We start from the raw sequence: 20,640 nt of genomic DNA on the forward strand, positions 1-20,640 counted from the left end.
TTCACTCCAGTTTACAGAACAAGAGTTCCTAGTTCATTTCTAGCTTTAGGTCATTAAGAGTACATGTGCAATGTGTCCCAACCAACCATCTTTGTGTGGTGGCTCTGACTTTAAGCTATTCTAGCTTTGGCTGTCTTCATGTGTGAGCACCAAATTGACTGCAATGTGTGCAGCTTTTAAAAGGAATACTACTTACTATTTGATGGAATGTTATACCATAAAATATAGTCTGCATAAAAGAGTTATTATATTTTAAATGGGGTTTATATTTTAATTTTAAGAATAGCTTTTTAGAAGATGGAAGCTAAATGTAGATATATCCTTCAGTAAGCCCGACAGCTAAAGGAGGGGGGGGTATTTAATCCAATTTCAAACAGTGGAAAACACTGATTAACTTGACAGTCACTATTCAAATTTCTAACTGACAGAAATGTTCCAACAGCTGGAATGGCCGTGAATTTTCAAAAACGGCCACTGATTTGACAATCTAGTGGCCAATTTTAGACTATGCAGAGTCAACTTTTTAAAAAGTGGAATCTCCATCACTTCAATACGGCTGAAAATGGGCGCATTTAATAGGCGTGTGCTGATATACCCAACTGTCGGGAATATTGGCACACATTGATTACTCCTTAAAGTGCGGTAAGGCACAAATTCCTAGTGCCCAGAGCTTTGCAATTAGGGCATTCTGGGAGTCCATTGGGTGCAATTAACAGACTTCGCGTTAAGTGCACCCATGCGGCTTACCATGGGCAATAATGGAAAAGATCCACTTATGTAACCTGAAAGCTTAAAGCCCATTTTCCTGTAGCTAAATAAATTTCTCCCTTTATTAGAACGGGTGAAACTTTATAGTAGAATTCCATCCAAAACTGGTGTTCTCACATTTTTCATACAGGACAAGAAGCTGATTCAAACAGCAACAACTTTTTACTGTGCCATGGTTTTAGTTATTCAATTAGAAAATCGTGATAAGTTAATGCAGTTGTCAGTGGGAGAAAATCTGATGGAGAATGTGATAGCTATGGTATTTGTAATTATTTTAATGTCAGGACATAGTGTAGTAAACAGTCAATTATGATAAAGATATGCTTTCTCTAAAATCATGGCAATGCGTTCAAAGGTTTCATGTACACACATTTATGCACAAGCATAATTTGTAGCGTGACCACTTCATGCATCGGGTGATTCCAGACAGAGCTGTTGTAAGATCAACGGGGCCCAGCAATGAGGTATGCGACCAAAGCGCCCAGCAATAAGGCTACTCCCCCTATGAAAACAGAAACATGCTATGTGATGCATATTTGCCTACACATGCCTCAAACACTCATGCTTCCTGTCTAAAGTAATGGGAGTCCGGGGTGACAAAAGGCAAATTATGGTGTATGTGTGACTAAACCCAACCAAACTAATGGAAACATGAGAAGTCCCATTTGTGTGGCCCATTTCAGTTCGCCACCCCCAGGGGTAGCGAGCTGAAATGAGCATGCCCCCTGGCAAAAACAATTGAATACAATTACCAGTGGGTGAGGGATGTTGCACAACTAAACACATTCCATAGAATTTGGTGGTAGGTGAGAATTAGTTGACCCATTTAAACTGCCCATGTAATTGCACATGCTTACGCACTTAGATAGTTTTTTACTTGTTTGTCGGGAGCCAATTAATTTACTGGTATATTTTTGGGGGGATTGTGGGAGGAAATCAAAACACCTGGAGGAAACCATCGCAAGCACTGGAAGAACATTCAAACTCCACAGTTAGGACCATGGTGGGAATTAATCCATTGACACCTTAATTAAACTCATGCTGTGAGTTAGTATTTCTAACCATTACACCACACATACTACCATCTTCAGGACACAGCCCTTCCTTGGTTCTCATCCTACCCATCTAATCATTCTTCCAGTGTCTGCTTCTCCGAATCCACCTCATCTTTGCATAGATGATACCTAAAATCGACCTATCCTCCACAGATTTGTCACCATCTGTACTGGTCCATCTTGGTTTCATCTTGGATGCCATCTCCCCACCTTAAAAAACTTCATATTTTCTAAATAGAATTAATTACAATTTCACCATCAAATAGCAGTTACCAACCTAATATCTCTTTCATGGTTGAGAACTCTACAATCAATCCTACCCCACTAGCTTGCTGACTAGGTGTCATCCTTGACTCTGAACGGTCTTTCATTACCCACACTCAATGGGCCATATTAAATTGATGATATATCGCACCCGATTTCCCGTCTAAAGCAAATAGTCTTTTTTGCTGTGTTTGCAGTCATGAATTTAGGGTTTAGCCACAGAAAGTGGCTCAAGTTAACCAAACTAATGTGTGCACAACAAAAAGTCCTGTTTGAGCATTCAAAGCAGTGAGCCACCAGCACTTTCACGTTGATCATGAATAGTTTGAATTGGTTTTGGACCACCAATCCAAGGCACCCCTGCAAATATCCCAGGATGCCAAGACATATTGTCTGCTCTAACCCATCCTTTCATTATCTCCCACATTGATTATTTTGGTTTTACCAAAAAGACTCACTACTACAATCCACCCTGAATTCAGAAGCATGACTTATCTTCCTCACTAGACATTTATAGAAGGAGGATCCGCTCTGTCCTTCCCTCCATTATTTACCTGTAGTCTGCCGTATTCAATATAAAATACTTACTCACACACAAAGCCATTACTCATACTACACCAAATTCTCTCTCTTATCTCAAAATATGGTACTTATGTATTATCTGGGCTGCCGATTTTTTGATTGTATGCCTTAACTTAAGGCATACAATCAGATGCGATATCGCATCGCATACAACCATATCGCATGCGATGCGATGACCCGATTTTTCCATAGGATTCAATGTTAAAATGGACTGAGTCCATTTTAACATGGAATTCAATGGGAAAAGGGGTCCTTTTCATACCCCTACTATCCAAGTGGGCATGGAGTTGGATATAAACCTGTGGCGAGCGTGGCGAGCGTAGCGAGCCACCGAGCCCGAAGCGTGGCGAGCCCCGCGAGGGGACGGTATTCTGTGTCCGCTCGCCCCGCTTCGGGCTCGGTGGCTCGCTACAGGTTTATATCCAACTCCATGCCCACTTGGATAGTAGGGGTATGAAAAGGACCCCTTTTCCCATTGAATTCCATGTTAAAATGGACTCAGTCCATTTTAACATTGAATCCTATGGAAAAATCGGGTCCATCGCATCGCATGCGATATGGTCGGATGCGATGCGATAGACCCGGTTTCAAAATCGGCAGCCCAGTTAGTACATAAGTACCCAAAATATATCCTAACGCAACATATTTGTTCACAAGATTTAGGTCTCATCCTCAATCATCATTTACAAAACGTATTATTGTGTGGGGTAATGTCCTCCTATGCACAATTAAGACCCCCATAGATTGGGCTGATTACGACAATTCGGGACAAGAAAATCGCAAGTGTTTAACAATGAAGGCCATCCCTAAGCAACTGGGAATGGATTCACATACAAAACATCACATACAGATTTATCGCATGTGATCCTACTACCAAGGAAGGTCTGGGGTGGCTCAAGGGGATCGGATGGTCATATACTTCTGCAGGACTTATTACAGTATTGTATGGCCACCTTAAAACTACTGTATCATATGGGCTCCAAACAGACTTCACTACCTTTATTCTTAATTATGTTTTAGAGTGGTCTTTATTTAATATAGTTTTATGTTTATTTACATACAGGAGATGGGGTCTAATCCTTACAATGAATAAATTGTATTTAGCAAAGTAGAATCATGTCAATGACCTCATGTTTATTACTCAGCTGAGTAGCACAGTCTTACAATACTTTATGTATAATTAGAGTGCATGCTACTAAACATTTAAAAGCGTGTTTACTAATGCTCCTTCCTCTGACTAACAGGAAGTACCCATTGTAGGCAAATAAATAAACCAAACTGTACCAGAAAAGGTGCAAACACACTAGACAATATGCTGAATGATATGCACAATAAAAGGAAAGTCATTACGACATGTTTGTGCTTATCGTTTAGTGTGCACACAGTCGCTGACAATGCACACTCCCATGCATTGTCACGACATCCTTTACGAACCCTGCATGCATTGCTAGTGAGACTTGTACTGCAGAATGAAGCTGCCCGTCCCACCCCCCTCTGTCACTCGTCACATCCACCATCGGCCTGCTGTGTTTAGGTCACACATGACATTTCTCTGTACAATTATTGGTTCATGTGTACCCAGCATTACTTTCATTAAACCTCATACTGTTCAGCTAAATCAATTCTAGATTTCACCAAGCGAATTATTGAAAAAATTAAAAGATGTTTTATTGATGGGAGCTATTAATTAATAATTTAAGACAAACTGGGTCTTTAAACCTTAAAAAACACAAGAATTTTTTTTTTTTTTTTACAAATTATTAAGTCAAGTATTTCTGCCAGCATACTTTTTTCATTGCTTAGGTGGTTTAAAGAAGTTTCCATGGTGACGAACCCCTCCAGAAGTTCTAACAAAAACACACTACTACATAGGTTCAGTTCCCCATTTGACCACAGCTAGAAGCCTGCAACCTTATATTTCAGAAATGCACAAATAATTTTCCACCATTTCAGAGAAGAAATTGTCCTGTCCACTCATCAGTTCATGTGCTGCAGAGCAAGAAGGAGTTTTAATAAGATAAAAAAAAGTAATTAAAGTAATTCATAGCTGATAAAGCTGTCATTTCAAATGGCAGAGGTTTTTTTTCTGGCTAGTCCTAAAAATACATATTTCTTTTATATGCTTAACAAGCTCATAAAAGGTCTGGGGATGCAGATTGACAGCAGGATTAATCCAGAAGACATCTATGGTTAAAAATCTGCCCTACAATGTTTAGTAATCCATATTAATGAAGGAAGGACAAAATATCAAGGTCATAATAGAGCAGGAGAAGCTGTATTGCCAAAATAAATATCAAACTGATTAGCAAGTAGTTATTACCCACACTTAGGGGCTAGCTGCACTAGGTGCAATCATAAATATATCGATATAAAAGCACACGGAGACAAAGAATTTTGGTTACAAAATGATGTTGTCAACATAAAAAAAAAAAAACAGACATTTCTAGACCAAAAAGGTAGGAGAACAATTTTGTGGAAGAACAAAGCCTTGAACTCTGAAACTGCTGAGTTAAGGAAGCGATTGCCTTGCTATTCGATCAGGATCGGATCGCAAGGCAAACGCATTCGATTTGGAATGTATAGTGCAGATCTGTGCTATATAGTCTTTCCTGCAAAGTCTATTTTTCTATTTGATGCAGCGGGTCCCCGCATCAGGATCGAAATCTAATGCATTTATTATATATAAGCAAAATTAAATACAAAAAAATAGATCACATCGAACAGTGTGTACGGGACATTAGAATACCATTGTTTAAGCATTTCATCTCCTCACAATAATAATCACACCATTCAGGGATTCTCCACTACCAATACATACACGTAGGTTCTGCACTGGAAAACATAAATGATGTGACTAAAATATCCTATTTGTGTTTTTACAAGAGGGAGCTGCTGATTGTGTGTGTTGTAATTCAGGAACATAACAGGAAACTTTACATTCCAACAGTACTGCTAGGACTGCTCCAATTCAGCCATTTAGAACAGATTCTAAAAGGATTTGATCAGTGACACATTTGGAAACATAGGTGGATGGTCAAATTGCATTGAGTTGACTGCTTATGTTTGGCAGTGACAGATCAGAGGATTGCGTAGGAAATAAGAAATCTATTTTTAAATTCTTAAAATTACTGTGAAAGGACAATCTATTGATTTAATTGCAGCGGTAGATAGCATAGCAATTACAGTTGTGGCTCATTCGAGAGCAAAGAACTAGTAATCAAGTAGTCATTTCTCATTATATTAATGAGAGCATCCAAATTAGGCAAGGAAATACTGATTATGCGGTGCATTACATAGGAAGGCAAACTACTAGCAGCACAAAAAATTCTGATCAATACAACAACTACTTGTAGGCTAAAATACTACAACAGCAACCATTTAAACTGTATACTATTAATCCAAGGTCCAGTGATCATTTTTATGACCTTCATAAACTGCTGCTGCAAGCCTGTCAGTTAGGGCTCTAGTGTACAAAATGCTTTGAGGGATTAATAGGGATTTTCATATGAGACAAAAGGTGCATTCCACAGATTCCTTATTTTTAAGGAACCTGCAGATAAATGAGGTGAAAAATATACAAAAACATACAAACATCTTAAGCTCTATGAACATATGGCTATTAAAAATGGTGGTTTTCAAACAAAAAAAAATACAGCGCATTTAATTAGAAAAATACTGCCAAAGAACAAATGCTATGATGGCTACAACACTACTTGAAACTATATTTGCCATTTCATTTACAAATGATACTTGCTTTCTGTGGCTCATTTGCTACTAGCTCTACATTTATATATTATGTTTATCAGAATGGACATTGATTATCTTTATCATTACTAAAGCATTAGTCATATGATATTTGTGTGTCAATAAGTCTCCTCTATGCCATATGTCGCCCAATGAAGTAACAAACTCACAAACATCCGGAAGTATGGCGACTTCCGATCACGTAGTCCCGGATATGATGTTGCCGGCACCGGAAATACCCCGTACGGATACGGCCGTATAGACGGGGATGAAACTATGAACTAGATTGAGGATTTGCTTTCACGGTGCCTAGAATTTATATGTATCTTTGTGATAATTAGCTTATTGGACATATGTATGTAAATGTTGATAGATATGTACGAGTACCAGAAAGCCAACAAACAATAAAGAAACCTTTTTATGAAAATAGGGAACTTTCCCATGGTGAGTTTTTCTGTTCATGCGGGCCTATAAGAAGAATATTGGGTACTTGTGGACAATCACGGCTCCCACGATGTGCATCATATAGCAAAAAATCGCATCGCATGCGATTTGATCGCATGCGTTTTTTAACAGAAAAGCGTCCAAATACATTGAAATTAGTATCAAACCTGTTCAATGGCCCCCAAATGTCATTTTTGAGGCTGTACTACCCCCACTATCAACGCGAAGCGTGGCGAGTGCAGCGGCACGCGTCCTACGACCTTTTCATACCCCCACTATCCACGTCGGCGTGGAGTTGAGAATAGAAAGTGTGGCGAGCCCCGCGAGGGGACACGGATACCTTCACAGGTATCCGCGTCCCCTCGCGGGCTTCACGGGTGTCTGCAGAGCTCGCCGCGCTTCGGGCTCGGTGGCTCGCTGCGCTCGCCACACTTTCTGTTCTCAACTCCACGCCGACGTGGATAGTGGGGGTATGAAAAAGTCGTAGGATGCGTACCGCTGCACTCGCCACGCTTCGGGTTCGCGTTGATAGTGGGGGTGGTACAGCCTCAAAAATTACATTTGGGGGCCATTGAACATGTTTGATACTAATTTCAATGCATTTGGATGCTTTTCTGTTAAAAAACGCATGCGATCAAATCGCATGCGATTCGATTGTTTGCTATATGATGCACATCGTGGGAGCCGTGATTGTCCACAAGTACCCAATATTCTTCTTATAGGCCCGCATGAACAGAAAAACTCACCATGGGAAAGTTCCCTATTTTCATAAAAAGGTTTCTTTATTGTTTGTTGGCTTTCTGGTACTCGTACATATCTATCAACATTTACATACATATGTCCAATAAGCTAATTATCACAAAGATACATATAAATTCTAGGCACCGTGAAAGCAAATCCTCAATCTAGTTCATAGTTTCATCCCCGTCTATACGGCCGTATCCATACGGGGTATTTCCGATTTTGTAAAAATGATTAAAAACTGCAAAAATCGTATCCAATCGCATGCCACTATATATGGCATGCGATGGGAGCCGTGATACTCCACAAGTACCGAATATTGTTTAAAAAAAACTGTATGTGAACGTCTTCTAGTAAGACGAGGTGAGTCTTACATGGTCCTGCCTTTATTATTGGAGAAAAAAAATTGTTTTTTGTGATTAATCTAAGGATTATCTTTTATCCCTCTGTGGTTGGAGTACTTGGATGAATATTCTCCCCTTAGAAAGGAAAACGGGGCCTATCCTGGAATTGTAATCACATTCACCCCCTATTCATAACAAATTGATTCAAACACAGGGTGAACATACAAACTCTTCATACACAGGCCTAAAATGATAATACACAACACGGCCAATCAGCACTGTATGTAATATGACATAATTCTACTAATCCCCACATGGTAGAAGCATAAGAGAAGTCCATCTTCGATTGAAATACAAACTGACACAAAACAAGCACAATCTATGTAACCTAAAGCCAGAACAGTTTGCAGTTCTGCGTTATGGACAATAACCAATAAAACATGCCTATTGTTTCAATTCTTTTTATATTGTTGCAAGGTTATTGGTCTCTATGAAACAACAATAAGTGTTGCATAGAATCAGATACATTTTAAATCTTGACAGCGAAACAAAAAAAATGATACAAATGTAAGCTAAATTACATCATGGATGAGAAGTTCTACACCTAATAAAAACCACATGAGTGTATCTCATTCAAGTTTGTGACAAACGCATAAGCCAACACTTGAACGTAGCATTTCTCCCAGAGATTCCTCATGTGATGAGTCAGCCTTGCAGCAAATACTTCAAGTTAATGGCAAGTGGAGAGCTTGATGACCAACATTTATATGAGGGAAGTATTCTTATGAATACACCAGTGTTTTACGGTCTCTACTTACATTAAATGATATGTTAATGCTGTTCACGGGAAATACAAAAGCAGTAATACGGAATGTAGATCACAAGTGTATCAATCACCAAGTGGATTGGTCAGAGGAAAAAACTTGGAGCAGGCAGGTAAAATTATACATTGAAATAACATTAGATACTAAATACATTGATTACCTGGTGCTTTAATAGCTGGAGGAATTTATACACTAAATATACTGAATGAGAATAAAATAAAGAATAGCAGGAAGTCTAACAATCTGAAAATAGTCTCTTTAAGCCTATATGAATGCTTCCAGTGTATCTCAGTGATAGCAGTGGTAAAGTAGGTGAATGAGGACCTTAGTAACCTCAAAAAAATATTGTTTGGTCATTTAAATTTTTAGTACATAAAGCATTGTGGTGTTTAAAAGCAAAAGATTATGAAGCTTTCTAATTCAATATTTTTATACTCTAACATCTTCCAGAAAATGTTCAGTTTTTTCGTACATTTCAATAGACACCGGGGTCAATTCAATTCAGCTCGCTGTAATTAGTGTCGGGAAAAGAATGACAGTACTTACTGGTGTTTAGCTGGGAGACATGGCATTCTCTGACATAAGTGCCCCGCCGCAATGCTCTCAATGCTAGGGCACAAAACAGTATCACCAACCTAGTTTATTAGATTTCATTGATGGAGAGGTGCAAGTAGAAATGCTGAGTAAAACTTTCTTGAATAGCTCCAGGAGCTCCCTCTCTGCACTATTTCCAGCACAGTGAATTGAATCGACCCCAATGGGATTCGAATGGCAACTTATCACAACAAAAAAGAAAAATGGGTGGGAGCTGTGTGCCGGTGCCCAAACTGCTGCTGCTGCCTCTCTCCCCTGCTCAACACACGGAACTGAGCAGCATGTGCTGAGTGGGGGAGGGAGACTGTGCTGCTGCAGCAACCTCTGCTCTCTCCTGCCACTGTCAAGTCTCTGCAACAGGGGTGGGGGGCACAGGCCCGGGTAAAAAGTACACGCTCCCCCTCTCGACAGCACTGAATACAACACAATGAAACAGACTCCCTTAAGTGGACCCTTAACCCCTTAAGTGGTGGGTTTCCCTGGGGCAGGACAAACTTACCAGGGCAAGTTTGTCCTGTCCTACAAATACTCAACACAGAAGGAGCAGCCATTGCCTTCAGCAGCAGCCCCTTCCGGCTTTGGCTGTTTGGAAAAACTCGGGAGCGTTTGGGTGATTTCGGGCGCTCAGCCATTCGGCATTCCTGTGTTTGGACCCCCGAACACACAAAAGGCAGAGCACCGCCGAACCTCACCCAAGCAGCGAATCGGTGACGGGGAGGATCTGCAATGGAGGGGGTTGGTGTGGCGAAGCAGCGGACTGGGGGGGGGGGGGGGGGGGGGTGGTGAAGCGCAGCTCAGCCAGATAAATTTCCAGCCATAACACTGATGGGGTTACAGGCCTATAAGGGTCCATTAAATAAAAAAAAATCTCACTTTACAAAACTTTTGTGTATTGCATAAGCATCAACTTTCATCCATTCATAGGACGGGCCTTAAGACTAGTTTTTAATAACGTTTATTTAAATGGACAAGGGGCCATAAGGGGTTAATAAAGATAACAAATTTCCTGATACAGACAAGGACACATTTGTTGCTACTCTCATAGCTTTTTGAAACAATGCTTTATTAATCCAGCAAAATTGATGAAATAAAAAGATCCGCAGATATTGTAAAATGACCTGGACAGATTTGTTGGTACCCCTTAGAAAATATAATAAAGAATTGGATAACTGTTATAATTCAAACCAATTTCTTTCTTTAATTTGCATCTGGGGCCAGATGCAATGCGGTGCAAGTCTGGCAGTTGTGCGGGATGCCAGACAAATTCGGAGCATTTTTTAAAGGGGCAGCCATTTAAATGGCAAAACCATGTCTTGAACAATAACATGTTATTATTTTACGGGGCAAGCTGTAAACACATCTAGTATAAGCTGAAATTCAATATTCCTTTTTTTTTAGCAACATTTTATAAAGCAACTTGTTACTTTTGCTGTTTAGGCAGAATGCAGAAATCATCAGAGGAAATCACGATTAAAGCTGACAAGGCTGCTAGCAATTGAGAGCAACTGACCAAGGCAGAGTGTCAGATCTAAAAACATATACAGTCAGCATTATCCAGAGGGTAACAGAGAAAAGTAAAAACTGGATATAGAAGTTGAAGGATGCATATCAACAAGACAGAGCTTAAATGTATACAGTCTGAGTTTTACCGCCAAGACTAGAATAGCCTCCAAATAAACAATGGTAATCGGATAGGATGACCGATTTATGCTCCCTTCCATGAAAGTCTACATTTTGTCAGTGTCACCCTTTTGAATGTCAAACATTATGAAGACGCGGATTAGCCTAAGGTTTTCTTTTTTTCATTCTGACACCATAATGCACACATTTTAAGAGCTTGTAAACAACTATGTATTTAGGATTCACTGCTATTTTCTCAAGTCAGATTTTTTTAAGTCAAGTGGTCGAAACTGAAAATTCTTATCCTAAAAGGGGAGAGATTGAGCGTAGGGACTGGTGGACCCAAGGTTCTCCAAGAATATATAGACATGAAAGAAAAATGATCTGTAAAACTGCAATCTATATGCATGGATCACTTAACACGGTGTGCAGGTCAAACTCTGATCTCATATTATTATTTACGCATCCCCTGAGGTACATTGACCACAATGATCATGTGAGATGCAGAATATAGGGGTTATTCTGGTTCACTCCTTTTGGCAAATTCCTTCTTAGATGGACAAAACGATGTGCACTGCAGGTTGGGTAAATGTTACTTGTGTTAGATTTGGGTGGGGTTTTACTTCAAAGTGATATCTATATTGCAGTGTAAAAATAAAGCAGTCAGGATTTTCCCTGCACATTTTACATCTGCACCCACCATGTATGCGATCTTCTGTTTTGTGCTTCACAGATTATGCCAGCTCTGGGCAATAAGTTGCCCTAGGGCTTCAAGCCTTCATCTGTGGCCTTTCTGATTTTATGGTCAAGTTGATTAAAGTTTGTAACAATTTATGCTGATGATACCCTAATCTATCTTTCCTCCTCAGACCTATCCCCATCACTCCTGTCCAAGGTCTCCGAATGCCTCACGGCCATCTCAGCCTGGATGACCCAACGCTTCCTGAAACTAAACATGGCTAAAACTGAACTTCTAATCTTCCATCCCCCGAACATCCCTTCTTCTCCCACTATCTCCATCAGCATTGGTGAAACCGAGAACACCTCCACCGACCAAATGCGCTGCCTGGGTGTCATCATTGACTCCTCCCTCTCTTTCACACACCCCCACTCCCTCTCTTTCACACACCCCCATTCGTGCTCTCTCACAGTCTTGCCGCTTTCACCTCTGCAACATCTTGCGCATTAGACCATTCCTCTACACCAGTGGTAGTCAACCCTAGCCCTCGAGAGCTACCAACAGTTCACATTTTCAAGACAACCTAGCTGCTGCACAGCTGCACTCATTAATCACTGACACATTTTAAAAGATACACAGATGGAGCTAATTAGCTCATTTGTGATTCTGTGAGGAGACCTGCAAAACATGCACTGTTGGTAGCTCTCGAGGACTAGGGTTGGCTACCCCAGCTCTACACTGACGCAACCAAAATTCCCATTCACTCTCTTGTCATCTCCCACCTTGACTACTGCAACATCCTTCTCTCCACTCTACCTCTCGCCCCCCTCTCCAATCCATTCTTAACGCCGCTGCTAGGCTCATCTTCCTCTCCCGCCGTTCTACCTCCCCCTCTGTCTATCTCTTCACTGGCTCCCCATTCCTTTCCGAGTTCTCTTTAAACTCCTCACCACCACCTACAAGGCTCTCCTCCTCCACCACTCCTTACCTCTCTTCACTGATCTCTTTCCACACTCCAGTCCTCTTCGCTCCGCCGCCGACCGCTCACCTAATCACCTCCTCCCACTCTCGTATCCAAGACTCCCTCGCTGCCCCCTGCACTGGAACAACCTCCCGCCACCCATCAAGCTTTCTGATTCCCTTACCTCCCTCATAACCCACTTCTTCCGACTAGCCTATCCCTCCTCCTCCTAACCTCTTTCGCGCCTCCTATCCTACCCCTCCATCTGTTCCTACTTATCCTATTGTTTTTCGTTCGTCCACCCACCTCCTTTTAGTCTGTTAACTCTTATGAGTAGGGCCCTCCTTCCTCACGTACTCACACTACCTCACCAGTGCTCCTGCCCTGTTCTTCCCTTCCTCTACTTCATCTGCAGTCTCTGACAATTTCAACACCTACTTCAGAACTGATGCAGATTTTAGTTCTACCAGCTATACCCCTATTTATGCTGTATTTTATCAACACACCCTGTACGTTACCTTGTAATTTGTTTTTTGTTTGCTATGTATGGCGCTGCGGACACTTTGTGGCACCTTATAAATAAACTACGAGTGTGTACACACGGTTCGATGTTCTGTGCGATCCGATGTACGATTCGATGTTTTGTCCGATTTTTACTTTTCCCCCTTTTTTTTTTTTTTTTCTACTCCTTAAGATATGCTTAAGATTTTGACTTTTTACCATACAATTTGCTATGCGATTTCCTATTTGATTTACTATGCGATTTCCTATGTGCCTTAAGATTTGCTTAAGATTTTGACTAAGCGATTTTGACTTAACAACAGGATGACTGACAGGGCCCTGGAAATCGTATAGCACATCGCATCTTAAGCATATCGCAAGGCACATACGATGCATGCGATATGCTTGCGATTTGTGCTAGATAGCACACTCTATCTCCCCTCCGATCTCTCCTTAAACGGAAGCGCGCATCGGGCTAGGAAGCCCTTACAATGCATACAATCAGTATGCGATATGTATGCGATATGGCTTCCGATGTTGACGATATCATCAACATCGGAAGCCATATCGAACCGTGTGTACACACTATTCTACTTGTAAGAACAGGTATGTGTACGTTACTATTAAATAAGTTACTTCAATGTATGGCTCTTTTGAAGTTCATAAAATGGCCTATGTGAACCCTAAAATGTATTCAGTTGTTGTAATTGTACTAAGTGGATTGGATGAAATTTTTTTTTTTTTAAGAGAAAGCCATGTAAAACCAAACAGTTACAGATTTGTTTTTGCAGGCCTCAATTAGACAAATAGGAAAACATATGGTTTTCTTTTTGTATTGTTAATACAAAAAAAAAAAAATGATAAACATTTGATATCAGAATGTTTTTACAGCTTTATCTTTGATGACATATTAGAGTGGGAATGTCTATACACGGAAGCTTGACGTTTGTGCACTACACAGCCCCTGGGAAATCATGTCCGATTGAAAGCACACCTGCCATTTTTTTTTCTTTTGCAGAATGTGTGTAATATTCAGCCGTTTTTTTTCCCACCTCAGATTCTGCTTGGCAGAGTGCCCAATATTTCTGCTGAACAAAACAGAACGACAAGAGTATTACATGTGAGAGAGACCCTTCCCATGGTAAGGTTGCAGACCAAGGTCACTAGGGATTCCAGAAACATCACACTGACTAGATTTTGTAACACTAGTAAAACGAAGGAGATTGTGCCAATATTACTACTTGTGATAAAAACTGTTTTATGAACAAATATTTTTTTCTATCTTTAACTACATAGGGGGGTATTTATCAAGGCTTGGAGAGAGAATATTGCGAGATAAAATACCAATCAGCTTGTCATTTTTCAAACACAGCCCTGTAAATGTTAAGGCAGAAGATGACTAGCTGGTATTTTCTCTCACAATTTGCTCTCTCCCCCGCTTTGATGAATACACACCTCTGTTGAATTGGCCACCCATTATTAGCGCCAACAACAATACAATTAAAAATTTCCCCTTTGGACAAAGTGCAACTAGGAACATCATATCCCAAATTAAAGCTATTGAACACGCTACTTCTACTTTGATTCTTATCATAGTTAAGTGCTCGTAACGCAATTTATTTATTTTACTCCTCATCAATTATTACCATATAGAGAGAGGTTAATTCAATTCAGTGTGCTGTGAATAGTGCTCTTGATACTGTTCAAATGTGTGCAATGTGATGTCAGAGCATTCTGGTATTTGCGGCTGTTTAGTTGAGAGAACCATCCTTCTCTAACTGAAGTGCCCAGCTGCAACGCTGTGTGCCCGTGTTAGGGCACAAACCCGTGCAAGCAGAAATCCACTAGTTAGAATTGACAGTGCACAGATTTGAATAGCTCCGGGAGCTCCCCCCAGTGCTATTCACAGCATGCTGAATTGAATCAAGCCCAAAGGATAATTTTGAAATAGGAAATTACTTTAAGCTTAAAAGGAAGGTTATGTCTAACAATTTACCAAATAAAAATGGTCTCCAACCCACAAGCCTGAACATATTGTACCCAAGTTGTGAATCAAGATCCAAGGTTACAAAAGAAACAATAATCACATACAGGTTAAATATGCATTTTATACACGTCAATACTACAAAACAAGAAGCTAAGGTGCCGTTTCAATACGGTGCACAGTAAATAACGCCCAGAGGGAGCTGCTGCAGCTATTCTAATCAGTGTGCTGCTAACTCCAACTAGTGGATTTCTGCTCGCACCCCTCCACGGGTGCAAGCAGAAAGCCAACAAAACTAGGGTGGCAATGCAGTTTTAAACTTCGCCACAGGGCACCCAATTCAGAAAATGGCGATACTCGCGATTAAACACCGACAAGTACTGGCAACCTCCAACTTAATACCGGTTAGAACAGCTTTGGGACCTCCCTCCTGGCGCACCATATTGATTCGACCCCAAAGAGTTAAACAAGAAATAAAATATATTGATGACTTTTTGTACAAAAAAGAAACACAAACAAAACAAACTACCAATTCCTGTGCCACCACTGCAAGGATATGTATCTATGTATGTACAGTACGTAGCATTGTACCACAATGACAAACCTACACAAACTTCACATCGATTGCCACTTGGATTGGAGTCCTTGTGAGGAAGCACAAATAACAAAACATAACAACATTTTTGATTAACACTAGTTTGGTAAACACCTGACCCACATATCCTAATTAAGAACTGACACTAGGAGAACCTCCCTATTTTACAAGGAAGGCTTCAGCTTTACAATTATATAACTATGTTAAAAAATCATAGATGACCTGTATTAAGGTGTGTACACACTATAAGATGTCTTGACATTAATTATGTCAAAACTCCCACGCATACAATAGAGTACATACACACAGAACAATATCACCAATGGTACAGTTCAGTGATGTGTCACCTTACCTCTGCTGAAAACATGCAGTCGCTGATGAAATTCAAAATGTGACTTCATGTACAGACGAGGTGCTAGTTAAGGACTCGTGGGAGCATGCATCGCTAACGATATAGTGTGTACACACTAGATAAGGGGTGGGCAATAAGCGTCCCTCCAGCTGTTGATTAACTACACATCCCAGCATGCTTTGCCTTAGTTTTGCTATTTGGCCATGCTGAAATTGATGCAGGGCATGCTGGGGTGTGTAGTCCATCAACAGCTGGAGGGCCACTCATTACCCACCCCTGCACTAGACGATATGCAAGGTTTATTAAGCTCGGTGAAGTGATAAAGTTTCTGGTTTTTATCACCGGCCCATCAGCTCCTAACTGTGAAGTTACAGGCTTGGTTTGAAAAATCACAGGTAGGAGCTGATTGGTTTTTATCACCGGCCAATCAGCTCCTACCTGCGATTTTTCAAACCAAGCCTGTAACTTCACAGTTAGGAGCTGATGGGCCGGTGATAAAAACCAGAAACTTTATCACTTCACCGAGCTTAATAAATCTACCCCTGTGTTCTTTATGTACATGCAGGTGATCTATCTGGATCTTGACTGCATCTGCAAGGAAGATGGTGATGTGTGGGACAACGTATCGCCATCATATGGGGCATACACACGGGACGATGTGTGCTTAATTTGTAAGTGATCTAGACAGATACGTGTATGCCTTCTTAGTTTAAGGTTTGGCAAAATCATCTCATACCATTAACCTTAAAAAAAGTACAATAGTGCTAACTGCAGTCACGTTTACCATTACAGCTAGCATAATGTTACTATAGCCAAGTACTATGAACTTAGAAAAAGATAAGCAAACACTAAAAAAGGTAAAACAAGTCGGTCCTGATGAGTGCAGCAGTGTGCAAGGGTATTCAGGATTATAAGAATGTTATGTAACAAGTTTAACAGATTCCAAATAAATTATTTCCTGTGTCAGTAATCCAGTCATCATCTGCCTATGCTTGTGTTTGGCCAGAATACTATTATTACATCTAAAAATAAATGCAGGGAGCATGCTAAACCAAATATTTGGAAAAATCACTTTTACCAGGTCAAACACTAGTATTTTCCTTTATCAAACTATATGTTTAATCCTTAATTCTTAAGAAAGTTATAGAAAAAGAGCTATGATATGCAAAAATAAAGAACGACCTTCAGCATTGCAGGTGCGTATACATATACACACGCGCACACACACACACACACACTCACACACACTCACACGATCCACTTTGATAATTCAATAAAAATTATCTTGTGAACTAGTGATAAAAGGCTGATCGCTATATTGCTATGAATACTATAAATAGAACAATTAAAGCTGGGTAAACATTAGTTAATGCCAACTATACGATAACAATATCGCTGGATTTGACTGCATGTACAGAGTGGGTCGATAATGATATAGCGCATACACACTATTCAATATGCACAAAAATATGGTTATTGATAATCGGCTAATGTTTACAAACATTTAGAGAAATGGCTTATCTTCTGTAATGCAACCAGAAATGTATGCAGTTCCCCAAAAATAAGTTCCTATATGCTGTAAACATTCCCACCAACTAAAAACAGAACCAACACATCCCTTACATGTGTCGAAGCACCAAAGACCAGTGGCCTATATGATATAGAGCTGGGGTAGCCAACCCTAGTCCTCGAAAGCTACCAACAGTGCATGTTTTGCAGGTCTCCTCACAGAATCACAAGTGAGCTAATTAGCTCCATCTGTGGATCTTTTAAAATGTGTCAGTGATTAATGAGTGCAGCTGTGCAGCAGCTAGGTTGTCTGGAAAATGTGAACTGTTGGTAGCTCTCGAGGGCTAGGGTTGGCTACCACTGATATAGAGCATACATACTGAACAAGATCACCCTGTTCTATATGTATGACATCACCCTGCCCCGCTCACAACTTGAGGTTGCTGATGATATAGTCAAAATGTAACTGCATATACAGACAAGGGGTTTGTTAATGACCCGCGGGAGCGTGCATCGATAAAGATATAGGGGGTTATTCAATCTCTGGTCACGACTGTTGATCCGTCCCGAAAGCCATGAAACTGGTCCATTTTTATTTTGCTCTACAGCAGTGGTAGCCAACTCCAGTCCTCGAGAGCTAACAGTTAACATTTTCCAGACAATTTAGGTGCACTCATTACTCACCGACACATTTTAAAAGATCCACAGGTGGAGCTAATTACTTCACTTGTGATTCTGTGAAGAGACATGGAAAACATTAACTGTTGGTAGCTCTCGAGGACTGGAGCTGACTACCCCATCTCTACAGCATATCGCCAGGTGGGATTCAGGGTCTAAACTGGCGATAGGCAAAAAGGGGGAGTGTCCGCATAAATGGCCGTGGATTGTAGAGATTCGGGCCCGTTCTGTCTCTTCCCTGCTGTTGAACAAGACAGCATTGAATAGGCACCTGCCACTATATCCTCCCGTCGTAAATAGCGATGGGGATTGAATACCCCCCATAGTGCATACACACTAGATCAGTGGTAGTTAACTCCAGTCCTTGAGAGCTACCAACAGTTCACATTTTTCCAGACAACCTAGCTGCTGCACAGGTGCGCTCATTACTGACACATTTTAAAAGATCCACAGGTGGAGCTAATTACTTCACTTGTGATTCTGTGAGGAGACCTGGAAAAGGTTAACTGTTGGTAGCTCTCGAGGACTGAAGTTGGCTACCCCAGCACTAGATGATATGCACAATGTTGTAATTGTGTATATTGTTAACATTTATCAGGTTGTACGGAAATTCTGTAGAGTATGCCTGAGTTTTTATTTGTAAAGTATTTCCACTTTAAACATAGGCACAACCTGCATCTCGCAGCCTAGTATATAATCCCACAGATCTTCTTTGCATTCTCTCATTGTACATAACTTTTCCAATAGTTTCACATCAACGCATACAGATGAATCAATTTCTTGGGCTGCAGGTTTTTCATATTAATGAATATCATACCAGCAGGCGCATCAAACTCAAAGCTCAACATAAAATATGCTGAAAGGTTTCAACAGCTGAGCTAAGGAGAGGCTAAAAGGGACACAATTGTAAATGCTAACAAAACGTGGAAGATTCCAACAGCAGGCAAGGGATTCTAACTGCTGCAGAGACTCCACGAGCAGGCATGACGTTGTCTTATAAAAGCCCAAGTAACATCTACACGTAGATCAATATGCTGGGTTATACAAAAATCACATTGAGGTCATCACTCATGGTTTACAAGCACGTGTCAAAATGATGCTCTGAAACAAAATCTTATAAAGCACATGGACACTAATAAACGGTTTATGGGAAATGGACAAGAAGTGTGTTAAAGCCTTCTGTCGTAAGTGGAGCAAGATTCTTCGTTAATACACAGAATATATGGAAAGTTCCTATTCAACATAGCTTTAGCTTCTGTCTGAATATATCGTATACACACATATATATGGGGAAGAGACAAAAAAAAAAAAAAACACACACTTAGATGCAATGCCAATAAATATACAATTCTGAAAGCATTTTTTAAACCATTTTGTGCAAGTGTATGTCAGAGTTGACAAACTGCCTCAGCCCCTCATCTTTCTACTCTAGCAGTGAAGGTCACCTCCCACATTCCTGCAGCAGATTAAAAACTACATGCCTGCAGTAACACCATGCTAAATGCAGCATACTTCCACCCAAAAACAACAGAAAACATAGAAAATTGGGACGATAACTTACTAAAGAAGAACAGGACAATGCTTCCAGTTCCTAAATAAAGGGATGAAACAAAGCAGAAATAAAAAGACAAACATGAGACAGCAAAGAAGTGTTTCCAAAAAATAATCATGTTCAATGCTAAACCAAAGACATTCCTAAGCATATCTGGACCATCTCCACACACAATGCAGATATATTCATGCAGCATTTGGTTTTAAGAAAGACACAAACACACACACTCATACGTATAAAATGGTTTAGCTTATTCTGCATATAGACTATCTGGTCATGGAGGGGTCACTAATGACAGATAATGAGGGTAAAGGGTAGTGCAAGGCATTTGTAAAGACACAGATGGGTATAAAGGATCTTGATGAAATTGGTGATTTTTATGCACTAAAGTTTGGTGCAGAAAAGAAAGTTAGAATTCTGGATGAGAGTCCATATACACGAAGAAATATATGCAGCGTTCATTGTCTGTAACCCATATTCTGTGGTTAGTATCAGATCTTTCTGTAAATCCATTATAGGGCATACACACTGATATAGACTATTTTTTCATTTGGTTAATATAAACACCAATTTGATCCTGATTCTCGTCCCCACAGCATCAAGAATGAATAGAAAAACAGATTGTGCAGCCAAGACTATATATTACAGATACGTACTACATAGTGTAAATCGAATGTATACACGGCGCCATGCGATTTGATAGGCATCAAATAGAAAAAACATCACACAATGTGTACACCCCTTTACTGTTACTTCACTGCAAGTGCCTCAGTGATAGAGACCCCAGCTATATGAGCTGAGGACCACACAAAATGTTCTATATCGTATTTAAGTGCTGTAGGCCTCTCA

General features: G+C 40.3%; 1 protein-coding gene across 14 annotated transcripts in view; it reads right to left on the reverse strand.

Annotated features, from left to right (window-relative positions):
• Positions 1 to 20,640, reverse strand: part of TJP1 (tight junction protein 1) — a 418,488-nt gene that overhangs the window by 81,478 nt on the left and 316,370 nt on the right. For 10 of the 14 annotated variants that reach the window (XM_083183785.1, XM_083183792.1, XM_083183782.1 and 7 more), the window contains one exon: positions 19,801 to 19,830. The exons of the other annotated variants lie outside the window; for them this stretch is intronic. In XM_083183785.1, coding sequence (XP_083039911.1) covers positions 19,801 to 19,830 — 30 coding nt within the window. The remainder of the gene's footprint in view (positions 1 to 19,800; positions 19,831 to 20,640) is intronic. 14 annotated transcript variants of the gene reach the window in all.

Source organism: Crinia signifera, chromosome 4, assembly GCF_055691185.1.
Source record: "Crinia signifera chromosome 4, ASM5569118v1, whole genome shotgun sequence".
Taxonomy (NCBI): domain Eukaryota; kingdom Metazoa; phylum Chordata; class Amphibia; order Anura; family Myobatrachidae; genus Crinia; species Crinia signifera.